Source organism: Platalea leucorodia (genome assembly GCF_965183815.1).
Source record: "Platalea leucorodia genome assembly, chromosome: Z".
Taxonomy (NCBI): Eukaryota; Metazoa; Chordata; class Aves; order Pelecaniformes; family Threskiornithidae; genus Platalea; species Platalea leucorodia.
In genome coordinates, this window is record NC_138858.1 from 38036486 (window position 1) to 38051482 (window position 14997).

Below are 14997 nucleotides of genomic sequence, written 5' to 3' on the forward strand. Positions count from 1 at the left end.
CAAACGGTGCTGCTTGTTTTGAAATGTTCTCTCTAGCAGAATGAAGCTAATCTTTGTCTTTCTAAAACTGGAAGTTTATTTTAAAAATAATCCAGCTTCTACAGCAGACGAAACACAATAGAGCAAACAACACACTTGCAGGAGTGTAAGTTTGTTCCTTTTCCATGCATTTACTCACACTCCTCCTCTATATTCTGTTAGGCTTACCTGTTGAGTAGATGGGAGAAGGTAAGAGGCAGCATTGAGACTATTACATTATTCTTGCATGTGAAACAAAGTGTTTTTTCTCTCTCCTGGTGCTTTTTATTGGCAAGAAACTGTCTTGACATGTGAACATGTGATTCAGTTCCACAGCTAATGTAATTACTGACATTTTTCTGCAATCTCCATCGCCACTGGCTTAGTACCAGCTTAGATAGCTTGAAACTGCACAATCAATAACAAGTTATAAAAAATTAGCATTTTCTTTTTTACATAATAGAGAGAGCTTAGGTGATTGTTCTTTAAAGTTAAGAAACACTTAAAGTTAAGAAACAGTCAAAACTGCTGATGCTGTTAAAGTTATTGTGTGTTCAGTACTTCCAGAGGCTTCTTCCAAATATCAAAAGAAACTCTGCAATGGGGGATTTTCAGGGTGGGTAATGCTGAAGAGTATTTCTGGAAGAAAAATCTTTAATTTTGTTAAAAAAAAAAAAAAAATAATTTTTCTTTTGTGTGTGTTGTTTTGGTTTTAGGATCCTTTAATAAAAAGACCTAACCCTCTCCCTGTATCTGTACCCTACTTGAGCCCTTTGGTACTGCGTAAGGAGCTTGAATCACTGTTGGAAAACGAGGGAGAACAAGTAATTCATACATCCAAATTCATCAATCAACACCCCATAATTTTCTGGAACCTGGTTTGGTATTTCCGACGGTTGGATCTACCTAGCAACTTACCTGGACTCATTCTAACATCTGAACACTGTAATGATGGAGTGCAGGTAAGTGACTTCCTCATAGTAGAAACGCAGATAGTAGAGTAAGCTAAATTTGAGAGTTTGGTTCAAGAAAAGTGGGTAAGTAATTATAGTAGCTTGGATCTAGATTCCTGTTTTTAATAATACAAGTAGATAGGTTTGTTTTCCACAAGGAATCTTGAAAGAAGATGAGTGAAAAAGCATTCAAATTCTAGTCAAGCTGTTCTCTTTTAAAAAGCCAGAGAGTAATATTCATTAAAGAGAAGGCTGATGTATAGAAGGAAGCAAGATGTGTCTGCGGAGAATTCACAAATTGCAATACATTGTAATCCATATGGTGTGGGTTACATACCTCAGTGTATAAACTTTTTAAGTTATTGGTCAATATTTTTTGTTCTTTTCCAGTAATAGTTTTTGCTATTCAGACTAAGTTTCATAACTGTATGAATAGAACAGCAGAATGTAGAATGGGTGCTATCTTTTGAGTATTTTGCTTTTCCTGTTTTAAGGAGCAGATGTTTTTCTGAAACCTATATGATTTGTGTATATAAGTAACAAATGCAATAGGTATTTGTATACGATGCACGCAAAAAAGTAGTATTTTCGTATGCACTTTAATTTTTAAAATTCTCTCCCTTAATTTTAAAAAAAAAAAAAAAAAACACCTAGAACAAAGAACAATTTTCCAAGAAATGCAATTGAAGACCAATACTAATGAAATCTAAAGCATACTGGAAAAATACAATGCATAAGCAGGGAAAACCACAAGATGGGACATAATATCTTGTAATCACTACTTCAGGTTGACACACTAGTGGTAAATTTTTCTTGCCTACTAATTCTTACTGTATTAGTGATTCCAGAGCCACTTAATTTTATAAAATAATTATGGAACTATTATTTTGAGTGCCATGTATTTTTTAATGGAAACAAATGGTTCATATTTGTATGCAAATGCAGATTCTTTCTGCTTGTTGGGAAGACCAACACATAGACATGCATACTAAATCTTAATCAGGTCAGAAAATACCTAGGTATGGCATGATAAGTAGTACAAATCAAGTAATGTGTTTGGTGCACGAAAAGTATTTTTGGATACACACTCATAAATATTTTCTTCAGATATCTGTAGAAACCTGAATGCTCTTCATACATGAGGCTAACCTAGAAAAGGCAGTTAAATGTTGCAGTACTTGTGACTGCTCTGGTTGAGTACAGTTTCCTTGAGAAGACATCAGCTGTTCCAGTTTGTTGGATTCAAGATAAACAAAGTAAACATTTATTTGTTTGCAAAATGAGCAAAATAGCAGTTTTTTAAATACGACTGTACTGATGTTTTAAAAACTTTTTCCCTTTCCGCATGTTTTTTAGCTTCCTTTGACATCTCTTGCTCAGGATAGCAAGCTAGTATACATCCATCTTCTGTGGGACAATATCAACCTCCACCAAGAGCCAGGGGAGCCCCTGTATATGTCTTGGAGAAATCTCAGTAAGTGAAATAAATGCTACAGAAAGCAGAGGCTATGGAAAGAAACAGTTGTTTTGTAGTGTCTGAAGTGTACACAGCCCATCAAGTTGGAAAGCTTTTTTAGTGTGTGAAGCATCTGCAGTCCCTTAGGTACTTAACGTAGTCTCGGTGTCAAATTATTAGTGAAAATATCTTATTGATCTGTGTGAAAAGGTATGTTACCTGTTCTTTATATGTCATACACTTATAAACAGGGTGGGAGGATTTGCTCTAGATGTGGTGCTAAATAAGCTTCACCTGATGGGAACGTTTTGCTGCATTATCTGGTTATATCTATGCAGGCATGGAAAAGCAGACTGTATTATGAAAATGTATCTTGTGTTTCTATAAATGAATGAAAGGTCACAAGTCCCATTAATATGTACATTTGGCAGCCTACTTGACTGTCAAAAAGTAAGATCCAAGAAAGCCTTTGTCTGCCATAACTCGATTTGGAAGGAAAAAAAACAGGCAGACTGGCTATAAGACCTTTGGGATTTCATTACTTTTGATCAGCAAAAACCCCTTTGTTGACCTAAACTGTTCAGTCTGTGTTTTAGTTTTTAGCATAGTTTTTAAAAGTTATGTGGCATGCTAATTCTGGTTCTAAGGAATTAAAAAGGGTTTGTTAAGAAGTGTCCTAAAAATAAACAGACTGATCAGAAAATTACAGTCAACGGCACAGAATAAGATGTGGTGTTTCCCTCAGCTTCTACAAAAGCATATTGATTTGAGAATAATACATGAATAGCATCCCCAAAGCATTCAGACATGAAGATGCATAAATATATGTGTTTATGTAAATAAAGGAGCAAAAGGCCTGTTTTAAATGTGGAAGAAAAGTAGTAGTATTGTAGATAGAAGGTATTTGGAAAACAGGAAATTACATTTGTACACTATCATATGTGTCAATTTTACAAAAACTTTAGGTTGGTGTGATTATGATTACTAGCCTTGGTCTACGTTTCATTTACACACCATCTACTTGCTGCCTAATCTGTAGCCTTATTTTTTGGCCAGTAAATGGACTTACTATTCCCTCATGAGTCACTGTTTTCCAAAGAATAGTAGTTCAGTGTTATTCTGGAAGTGGCAATGTAAGCAACAAATCATGATGGTAAATGTCTTGATAATTTTCTTTCCTGTTTGATGCAACTATGCATTATCTATTTCAATACATAGCCCAAAGTTATCAATGAATTGTAGGTGGCTTTTAAGAAGGGCTTTGATAAAAAAGGTTTCTTTGATAAGAAATGTGACAGTGTTTTGTTTTATTTCTTTTCCTTTGTGTAAAAATAACCTTCTTGGAGTGAACTTAGTTTTTGAAACTTAAGTACAGCAATAAACCTGAGCTAACAAACCATCACAGGCAACATCTGATGCTGGATACTCTTTGGTCTCTTGTATTTCTCTGTCATGTGGGAGCTCTTGCACATGGATACTTGATGCATCCTGTCACTTTCATGGTGGCGTAAAGACTATAAGCAGACAAAGCCTTTCCATTGTAACAAATTTCTGTAGATTGAGTAGAGGTTCTGTATATATCTCACTTTCTGAAATACCTTCTGCTTATTAAAGTGAAAAAAAAAAAATCTTTACTGTTTTAATAATCTATACTGTTGCATTTCCCAGATTCTTCTGAAAAGAGACCCTCCACGGTGGCAGAAGATCAGCAGGCAACAAGCACTTTGTTGGAGAACATCAAACTAAGTATTCAACACAATGACGTTATTAAACCAATCAATCTCCTTCTACAGAAAGTTAAGCCAGATGTGAAACGACAGAGGTAAAGGGGTAATCTCTTCTTACTTTCTCCCCACTGAAAGTTAAACAAGATCAGACTCTGTATACTTCAGAATGATAACTCCATAAGGACCTCTCAGGAGTATTCAGTTTCATTTGTGTCCACCAAATGCTGTGTATATTTTTTTTTATGCCCATGTTTACAAACAGATGCATTCTGTAGCCAGATGCATAATTCATCCAAATCAAATAGATAAATGTAATTCTTTAATCAAAATGGGGATTTTACAAATTAATAAGAAAAACACAGATATTGACTATACAGATTTTGGTGTTGCTCCAGATCTAGCAATTGATAAATACAAATGTGCAGCATCCTGTTGCAGTGTCTGGAATATTCTCCAAACTATCTAGTTATACCTATTGAAATTCAACCAACCTGGAGTACTGACGAAGAAAAGTGGATATAGCATGATCCGCAAACAAAGGGAGGCATGTAAATAGCACTTGTACAGTACATTTTGCTATCTGCACTACAATTCAGAGAGGGCTTTGTACAAAAGCACAGCCTCTGAAGTAAATTACAGTAGATACAAGATGTGTTTGAAGTCTTATCATGCTAAGTCATCTTTGCTTCTGTGGTTTGTAGTTACTAAAAAGAAACAAGAACTAATCTGCCTAGAGAAGAATCTTTGAGTTCCACAAGGAAAAAATTACTATGTAATTGTTCAGTGATATCCAGTTCTGAGATAGATCGTGACATTCTGAAACAAAAAACAAAGTATGGGTGATCTGAAATAAGCCCGCTCCCTGTACTTCACCCTCAGGCAGGAATGAGTTGTTAAATAAGTGGTGCTTAATTTTATATTTCTTGTTTTTCTGGAGTTTTTATAGCACGTTTGGCAGAGGGATTTTTCATAGAAAATGTAACTGCTAGCATTTGGCAATAATATAACTTCATGCATTAAGGAAAAATATTCAGACATGAGAAAACCTTAAGCTAGTAATCATGTAGCTTGGTTGCTTTCTTCACAAGCAAGATTTAACAGAACACTTTCAGAAACTACATAGTGGAAGATTAGTGTCTTCAACATTGACATTTTAAACTTAGGATAGTTGGTGCTGTGATTGACTTGCCCTTCAAAATATTCCCTAGGAGTTTTTACAGAGAAATTCTTTTCCTGTCTCTGGTGTCTCTTGGGAGAGAGAACATTGACATTGGTAAGTAGAAAATTCTGTGAAATGCATAGTGCCTGTGTATGAAATACATGAATACTTCATATGAAAACCAGTGTATAAAATCAGCTTTTCATCCATGAGTTTCTAAGTAACTTTTCAATTGCTGTGTTTTAGTGAAAAGTGCTGTGCTCTCACTCTTCAAGTAGGTGTTGCTTTTATGAAAATGTAATTCAGATGGGGCTATTAATTTTGACTTTGTTTGAAGCCAGTAATCAGTTATTTTAAACAAAGTTTATTAGCTTGAAGTTTAATTCCTTGTGTCTGAAAACTTGTTCCCAGTCTTGTCCATCTTTCTCTGACCCACATATTAGACCTATGTCATCTAGCCACCTGACTGCCCACCGCTTCCTAGTCTCCTCTACCCTGGCTTCTAGTTGGTACTATGCAAGCAAAGGTACTCCCTTATGGGATGTGACAGGGGAATTACCCTGGGAACAGGCAAACTGAATTGTGATAGAAGTAATGGGCATCCACTGTGATGCATTGTGATGTTCCAGCATGAAGATGCTTTTCAGGTTCTCTGAGAGGATGCATTTTGGAAAAAAAAAAAAAAAAAATCAGTAGTTAGTTAAGATAATTATTTTGTCATTATATAAAAATCACCAAAAGTATTTTATAGAAACAGTAGTGTGTTTGTTAGATAACTTCAACTATGCTTTTTCTGTTTCAGAGGTCTTTGATCATGAATACAGAATTGCACATAAAAGTCTACCAAAGGATGTTCTTGAAAAGATGCAGAAAATAGATGCACCACCAAGCAGCAGGGTTGAGTGTTGTAGGAAGTGCTTTGGAGCACCTTTAATATAAAAATGAGGAAGACAGGCGCTAAACTTCCGTGAGACAAGAGTAGAGGCGAACAAACCAGGAGCATGGTGAAATATACACTTTGAATCCCAAAAGGTGATAATTGAGCAATTTGTCAAAGCAATTTCATTGAGCTACAATATATATTCTTGTCTTTCATCTCATGAGACATAGTGTAAAGTACGTTAAAATGTTTTAAATCTATATTAGAGTGAGTTGGTTTCAGTGATTGATCTGTTTTTTTTTTCCTGTATATACTTCTCTTTTTCCTTCCTCAAATCTTTCCCCCACAATATCAAGTTGTTCAAAAAGGTGACGATTAAACAGCAGCCTATAGTTGGTGACTTTCTTAAGGGCCACCAATATTTGTTTATTTTAATGAAATAACTTTCCTGCCACAGAATACTTAGATTCTTCACTACTTCTTTAAAATGACCTTTAACTAAAGAGGGATCTTTTTATTGGTGTGCAGTATGTATGTGTGAATGTAAATATTTGAGTCCTTGGATTGGAAGTTGCAATGCGGTTGCTTTTGTCAGATCACAGTACCTAAAATTGCTACCCTTCTCTTGACCCTTGTCCCAATCACTATTCTAAATTATCTTTGGCTGACCTTTTCATAAGGTATGTCTATGGTTGTAAAAACCAGAAACTTACACTGAGTCTTCCTGTATTCTCTATCTGACAAATTAAAGATCCTATGAACGTACTGCTGCTTTCTCCAGAAGAGTGATAGGCTTCTACACTAAGCAGCTCAGAAATGGATGGCTTTCTAAAAATTAGATAGGAAGCTTAAATGGCATTAGGATACATGCAAGGTTTGTCAAAAAGATACTGTCTGAAAAAATTATGCTTTATACTGTATGCATGTATGCTTGAATTCTTTATCACCCTCTCTCATGGTTTCACGCTAGCCTGTGGGTTAATTATTTTGCACTGATAGTCCGAATTCAATATTTCAATTAAAATGTATTTATAAATGTGGTCTTCAAGGTGTATGTTAGCACAAATGAAGTGCTTGAGTGTATGATCTGAAAAGATGAATCCATCTTTTGGATTGCTTCTAGTAGATAAGACACTTCCTCACGTCACATATCTAATTGACTACAGTAGTCATAGTCTTGGCAAGAAGAGCCTGGATACTGGACAACAGTTTAAATGTTTCTGTTACTTGAGGAATATGATAAGATTTATTCCAGGTTTTTTACTGAAATTTAATGGTGTGGCTTTTCTGACGGAATTATTCCTAGAGAAAAAAAAATATAAGATTTGTAGCATGTTAAAGGAGCATAGCTAAAACTATAACCACATCCGAGTATGAATGTATTTAATTCATACTACTCTCTCTCTTAAAATTTTTCATTCTTGAAAATGATGAGGGATGAAGATCTGTCTGGAACAGCTTCTACATGAAACAACAAAACCAGCTTTTGTTTTTTCATGAGGCTAAAACAAAGGATTTGCACTATTTGTGACAAAATACATTTGCGTCATAGACTGATTCCTTGTATTTTCTCCAAAAGTGTTGATCTTGAATTAATATGGGGATATTGCCTGGACAGATTCTCTCCTGATGAAAATATTGTGCTTTCTCAACAATTAAAAGCAAGAAAGCACACACGGACTTTTTTTTTTTTTAATTATTCTTTATTTTTTGGGTTTATGCATGGTTGCTTGCAGGTATCTGTCCTACATTACAATGGAAGAGTAGAGCTTGATTCTTCATATTTTCCTCTTCTTCTATTACATAATTGACATGCACTGTTCCATCCTTTTAAACTAAAAGTCTCTCTGAAGCATTCATCCAAACAGCTTAATATGTCTACAAATCAAAATGGCAAATTTTCCTGTATAATTCTATACTGATCTTAAACATACAGCTATACAAAGACAATTTTTGAGTGTTAAATGGACAAACCATGTGATTATGTGATGCAACTTGCAAGGAATCAAGTTTTAGTTATCCTTAAATTCTCCCACCTCATCACAAGGAAAATCTGTCCAGTGAGTGCTGTTTTAGATAATTGGTGACAACTAAATTGTTTTAAACCATTGTAAATAATGTTATTGTAAACTAAATTCTGTAAGCAGATCACCTTCATTTCAAAACAACCTTCCCATTTGTTGCTGAAGATGTAGATTAATGAGGCAGTAGTGTTGTAGAAACAGCAAAGCAGATTGTGTCGCAGCATCTAGTGATAAATGTTAACTTTCCCCAGATATATACACTAAAGAAAAAAAACTCTAAAGCCTGAGGGGAAAAGGACAGCTGCAGGATTGAAATTGCTTTGATTTGCTCCTGCATATTGGCATTTCTGTACACTACAAATTAACTTCTATTCCTGTTGTATGTACCTGGATTTCAGAGTGGTAGAAGTCCTGCATGTAATTACCTGAAATCTTGAATCTGCCTATTGAAATGAATTCTTTAATACAGAATGACAAAAGTAAGCACTTTTTTTAATTTGGATTTTTTTAATGCCTAGTTTTTAATAGCTTACTAATCAGCTGGTTTTTGAACAAAATCCATAGTTCAACTTAAAAGGGAGATCTCTGAAAGCTATTATGTTTTCATTTATGGAGATGATTTTTTGGGGGAAAAAAGTTCACAAAAATTTGAAAGGAATTAGGAACTGAGTGGGTTTTTTTTCCTCATTGCTTTCTCTCCTTTCAAATGCATGATGGCACTTCCTGTTCTTCCTTCAACTTTTAGGTCTCCTCCTACAAACAGGTAGAGACTGCAGGTTTTCCTATGCAAACTTTCTGACATGTAGGCTTCCCTAATTTGAATGCTGAAAGAACTGTGAGTGTGCGTAAGAAAAGGGTATGGCATAAAATAGCTTAGCATGGCTCAATACTCGTATGGTTGAAAAACTGGCCAAAAATAAACAGGGAAAAGTCTTCAAAAGTTTTTTGTGAGTGCATTGCAAACGCTTTTGTCTTTCTGAAAACTGGGCACTAAAGGGATAAGTTGTTCTTCTCTGCAACCTAGTAACGGCATGAACTTCTTGGGCTACATAGGAATGACTTAGTTACCTACAAATGCTTCTAATTTGTTTGACACCCCACTCCTAGTAATCCAAATTTATCTGCATCCATAATGCATGAATGAGCTGGACAGAGTGTTGTGAAGGAGGGTTGTGGATAAGCTTGATCTTGGTCCTGTTTTCCTCTCAGTGTAAGCAGAAAAAGTAGCATTTTGCTCACTTGGAAAACTCTTGCCTTCAAATACTCTTTCTAGTAGCTCAACAGCCAGTGTTCAGGAGGAGATGGCTCTTCTGTGTGTATTTTGGAATTCTAAATATAAATGCTAAGAAAGTGGTTGCAGATCAGTATTCAGTTCAAAACCTGCAATGTGTGCACAAAGTGAAGGTGTAAGCCAAACTTATTACATATGTGGATGCAAACTGTTAATGAATTCCAGGTAAGCCCAAGAACTGAGAAAGTTTGTGTTGGAATAACAATTATCACAGAGAAGCTTCCTTGAATTGTTGTCCTAAGGATGTTGAACTGCAGTCAGTTATGCTGAGAAGATACTACCTTGCACCTTTCGCCCATCTATAAAACAGTTATATATAGTTTGTGTGCTCATATCAAAATAGCTATTTTTTTGTAGAATTAAAACAACAAATTGGATCTTAAAGGCTTAAAATCAGGATTCTTAAGTGACAGAAGTTTTTCTTTATGAATTACCAAGACATAACAACTTTCAAAACCCCGTAGGTATAGGAGACTGATGTGGCTGCAGTATTGGTGCAGTAATAGGTACCAGCTTTTACATGTTACTAGAAGCATCTGTATGTTACTTATAGTCATATCCTCTCTTCACATTTTATATAACTCAAGTTTAGACAATACAATTTTAATGGAAAATATTTTATTAAGTATATGTGTTTCAAACTAAATTCATTTGTTTTGCAAGTAACTTAGCCTTGTTCCTAGTGGAATTTCACATTGGTTAAGCTGAAGCTACGTTGCACTTGTGAATGAGTAATTTTATTCCATTTTAACTGTGAATTAACGGCTTTTTGTGTTGCTACAGCTAGAAGAATATACCTTTCATTGAGTTTACTGCTTTCCTTGAATAACTGCAACATAGGGGATATTTTCAAAATGTATATTAAATTAGATCATAGAAATTATATTTTTAAAACAAACTGTTAAAATGTAAGTAACTGAAGAATCCACTCAGTAGCTTTCTCTTTTTAAAACTTTTAATTCAACAATTATTTCAATGCAGATAACTTTATTTCTTTAAATGGTAAGCAGGTTATATTCACGTAACAGTACATTTTCAACAAAGGTTTTTTTTTCTTTTAACTAATAAAAACCTTAAGGTGCCTTCTGTATATCAGCTTTTCATTATGGACCTTTTTAAAAAGCAGGCAAACACCCTTGTAACTTTTAAGTCTTGAAACTGAATGGTTGAATTGGAATCTAATTCTGTATTCTACTGTGCTGTATATTGTGATGCATACAAGGAAAGAAGTGGATGGGGTTTTTATTTGTTCTTTCAGTCTGCATCAATCAATGGTGCAAATAAAAGGGATTGTTTGCTGTTTTTAGAAGCACATTAAACTCCTTTTAGGAGCTTAAAATAAACTGTATTGTACTGAGGATGAAAGGATGTAGTGTGAATAAATTATGAATTTATTAAGTGAGCTGGGAAGTTTTCTTTAATGCAATAAAATTTGCACTGGTTTAGAGACTGTTTTGAACTGTTGAAAAATGGCATCCATTTACTGTGCTTTGATTAACAAGTGTTTCTCTGTAATGTTTTTGTACATTTGACAAATGTTTCTTGAGTTTAAAAGGGCACTCTGCATATTCTGAATTCTGTATAGATATCCTAGACTAAGAAACAATTTTTAATGTATTTCCCAAAATAAAATATGTATGCATCCTGTGTAAAAATTTCAGTTGTTCAGCTTTTCTGCCATTGGAACTTACCTGCTTGACAGAATTTAATCTTAAATGCAAATTCAGCCTATAGTTGGGCAAAAGTAGAGACTGTCAACTGCCTTTTTTAGGAATTGTTTCATAGTACCTCAGTGACTTCTGAATGGTAGGAAAGAGCAGGAGCAGGAAGAGAAAAGATGGGATCCATGTGTGGAGATCTGGTCCATGAGAGAGGATGGCTCTGTGACACCTTAAGCAAGCCATGGGGACTAGTAGAGGGAAGAAGAATTGAAAAACAGGCTGAGGGAGGCAAAATCCATTAAGATCTTGTTTGCAGGGAAGTCATGGACCCTGGCTTCCTGATGATAGAGCTGCTGCTCTCTGCTGACCAGGAAAAACATCATTAATCAGTGGGTGGGAACAGCTTGGTGGCTGTACTTGGTGGAACACTTCCTGGGAGCTCTGGTTTCTCAGTGGCTTTGCAGTGGTGGCACAGAGTGATGCTTTCAAGTGATGCATCCTAGCTTGCAAGAGACGCTGGTGGACCTCCTGCCTCATAACATACTCGCAGGTTTACATGCAGTTTCCAGATTTTTTTTTTAATATTTTTTTTCTTTTTAAATGGGGGTGGGGGGAGGAGTGAGCTAGCCCTTGTTCTCATGGGAGAACAGATATCTGCTGGAAATACAACACAGCAGAGAGAAAGAGTCTTGGACACAGCTGGTAAGCGAGCCAACCAGGGGAGGTGCCCCCCTGGAGCTGCTGTTTACGAACAGAGAAGGCCTGGTGGGCGATGTGGTGGTCGGAGGCTGTCTTGGGCTCAGCGACCATGAAATGATAGAGTTTTCAATTCTTGGAGAGGTAAGGAAGGGGGTCAGCAAAACCGCTACCCTGAACTTTAGAAGGGTGGACTTTGGGCTGTTTAGGAGTCTGGTTAAGAGAGTCCCTTGGGAGGCAGTCCTGAAGGGCAAAGGAGTCCAGGAAGGCTGGATGTTATTCAAGAAGGAAATCTCAAAGGCACAGGAGCAGGCCGTCCCCATGTGCTGCAAGTCAAGTGGGCGGGGGAGAAGACCGGCCTGGCTGAACAGAGAGCTTTGGCTGGAACTCAGGAAAAAAAGGAGAGCCTACCGCCTTTGGAAGAAGGGGCAGGCGACTCAGGGGGACTACAAGGATGTTGTGAGGTTATGCAGGGAGAAGATCAGAGAGGCAAAGGCGCAGCTGGAACTTAAACTGGCCACCGCCGTTAAAGATAACAAAAAATGTTTTTACAAATATATCAGTGACAAAAGGAGGGCCAGGGAGAATCTCCATCTTTTGTTGGATGTGGAGGGAAACATTGCCACGAAGGATGGGGGGAAGGCTGAGGTACTTAATGCCTTCTTTGCCTCAGGCTTTAATAGTTGGACTGGTCATCCTTGGGGTTTTCAGGCCCCTGAGCTGGGAGATGGAGATAGGATGCAGAATGAAGCCCCAGTTGTTGAAGAGGTGGCAGTCACCGACCTGCTCCTCCACCTGGATGCTCACAAGTCCATGGGGCCAGATGGGATCCACCCGAGGACACTGAAGGAGCTGGCAGAGGAGCTTGCCAAGCCACTCTCCATCACTTATCAGCAGTCCTGGTCAACCGGGGAGGTCCCAGATGACTGGAAGCTAGCAAATGTGACGCCCCTCTAGAAGAAGGGTCAGAAGGAGGATCCAGGGAACTACAGGCCTGTCAGCCTGACCTCAGTGCCGGGGAAGGTCATGGAGCAGATCATCTTGAGTGCCATTATGCAGCAAGTGCGGGACAACCAGGGGATCAGGCCCAGCCAGCATGGGTTTATGAAAGGGAGGTCCTGCTTCACTAACCTGGTCTCCTTCTATGACAAGGTGACCCGCTTAGTGGATGAGGGGAAGGCTGTGGGTGTTGTCTACTTGGACTTTAGTAAGGCCTTTGACACTGTCTCCCACAGCATTCTCCTGGAGAAGCTGGCTGCTCACAGCTTGGATGGGTGCACTCTGCGCTGGGTTAAAAACTGGCTGGACGGCCGAGCCCAGAGAGTGGTGGTGAATGGAGTCAAATCCAGTTGGCAGCCGGTCACGAGTGGTGTTCCCCAGGGCTCAGTGTTGGGGCCGGTCCTGTTCAACATCTTCACTGATGATCTGGATGAGGGGATCGAGTGCACCCTCAGTAAGTTTGCAGATGACACCAAGTTGGGTGGAAGTGTCGATCTGCTGGAGGATAGGAGGGCCCTACAGAGGGACCTGGACAGGCTGGACCGATGGGCCGGGGCCAACTGTATGAGGTTCAACAAGGCTAAGTGCTGAGTCCTGCACTTGGGTCACAACAACCCCATGCAATGCTACAGGCTGGGGGAGGAGTGGCTGGAGAGCCGCCTGGCAGAGAAGGACCTGGGGGTGTTGGCTGACAACCACCTGAACATGAGCCAGCAGTGTGCTCAGGTGGCCAAGAGGGCCAATGGCATCCTGGCTTGTATCAGGAATAGTGTGGCCAGCAGGACCAGGGAGGTGATAGTGCCCCTGTACTCGGCACTGGTGAGGCCGCACCTCGAGTACTGTGTTCAGTTTTGGGCCCCTCACTCCAAGAAGGACATCGAGGTGCTGGAGTGTGTCCAGAGAAGGGCAACAAAGTTGGTGAAGGGTCTAGAGCACAAGTCTTATGAGGAGCGGCTGAGGGAGCTGGGGTTGTTTAGTCTGGAGAAGAGGAAGCTGAGGGGCGACCTTATTGCTCTCTACAACTACCTGAAAGGAGGTTGTAGCGAGGTTGGGGTCAGTCTCTTCTCCCTAGTAATGAGTGATAGGATGAGAGGAAACGGCCTCAAGCTGCGCCAGGGGGGGTTTAGATTGGATATTAGGAGAAACTTCTTCACCGAAAGGGCAGTCAGGCACTAGAACAGGCTGCCCAGGGAAGTGGTTGAGTCTCCATCCCTGGAGGTATTTAAAAGATGGGTAGACATGGTGCTTGAGGACATGGTTTATTGGTGGACTTGGCAGTGCTAGGTTAACAGTTGGACTCGATGATCTTAAGGGTCTTTTCCAACCTTAATGATTCTATGATTCTATGAAGCTGGGATGACATTTAAGCAGCAGAAACGGCCAGTTACTGTCAAGTGCTTCAGGCCTTCACAACTTGAGGCTTGTCAGTCTTTCATCAAACTCCCTCATGTATGGCAGTCAGTTCATTAATTTGTTAGTAAAAATAAGAATACTAGACCCTGAAGACCTGTCTCTCTGAAGAAACTGATATGCATAGCACAAACTGGTAGCTTGTGGAGAAGATTCATAATAAACTAATCTTTTCAGGCCTGTTTTTAGGTAGGGAGCTTGGGAACAATTAGTCTTTTGCATTTTTTCTTTTATAATCTTGCCAGCATCACAATGACTTTGATTGATTGTTTTATCTCACTGCTTTTGTCACTGCTGTTTTTTTAATAATGCTGCCTGCTAAAAATATTACACTGCCTTCCTAATCTGCTGCCTTTAATGTGGCCTCTAGAAGAGGAGGCTGAAGGAGGGAGGGTGTAACAGGAACAAAAGCTTGCACCTGAGGAAACCCAAAGAAGCATGAACACAGGATTTGGGTTTGAAGCTGTAGGGAGGAGGGAACTGGTGTCTCCTGTGCCAAAATGAGGTGGGAAACTTGGGAGAATGTGATGGTAGAAGGCGACAGCAGAAGGAGCTGGCTTAAGGAAGCTCTGATCCTTCATGTGTTCAGAGCTACTATCAGAATACTAATTAGTGGTAGTTCTTCCCAGCTCTGCAGAGACAAACTACTGTCTACAAAGAAGAGTAAAGGAAAAGTCACTAACTTGCCAAGCTGGAGAAAATCTGATGGGGTCTGAAAAGAAA

General features: G+C 38.6%; 1 protein-coding gene across 3 annotated transcripts in view; it reads left to right on the forward strand.

Annotated features, from left to right (window-relative positions):
* DENND4C (DENN domain containing 4C) overlaps positions 1-13373 on the forward strand; it is a 78331-nt gene extending 64958 nt beyond the window's left edge. For all 3 annotated transcript variants that reach the window (XM_082336798.1, XM_082336796.1, XM_082336797.1), the window contains 5 exons: positions 735-980; positions 2328-2445; positions 4096-4249; positions 5363-5427; positions 6116-13373. In XM_082336798.1, coding sequence (XP_082192924.1) covers positions 735-980; positions 2328-2445; positions 4096-4249; positions 5363-5427; positions 6116-6252 — 720 coding nt within the window. In that variant the 3' untranslated portion in view covers positions 6253-13373. The remainder of the gene's footprint in view (positions 1-734; positions 981-2327; positions 2446-4095; positions 4250-5362; positions 5428-6115) is intronic.
* Positions 13374-14997: the final 1624 nt, after the last annotated feature.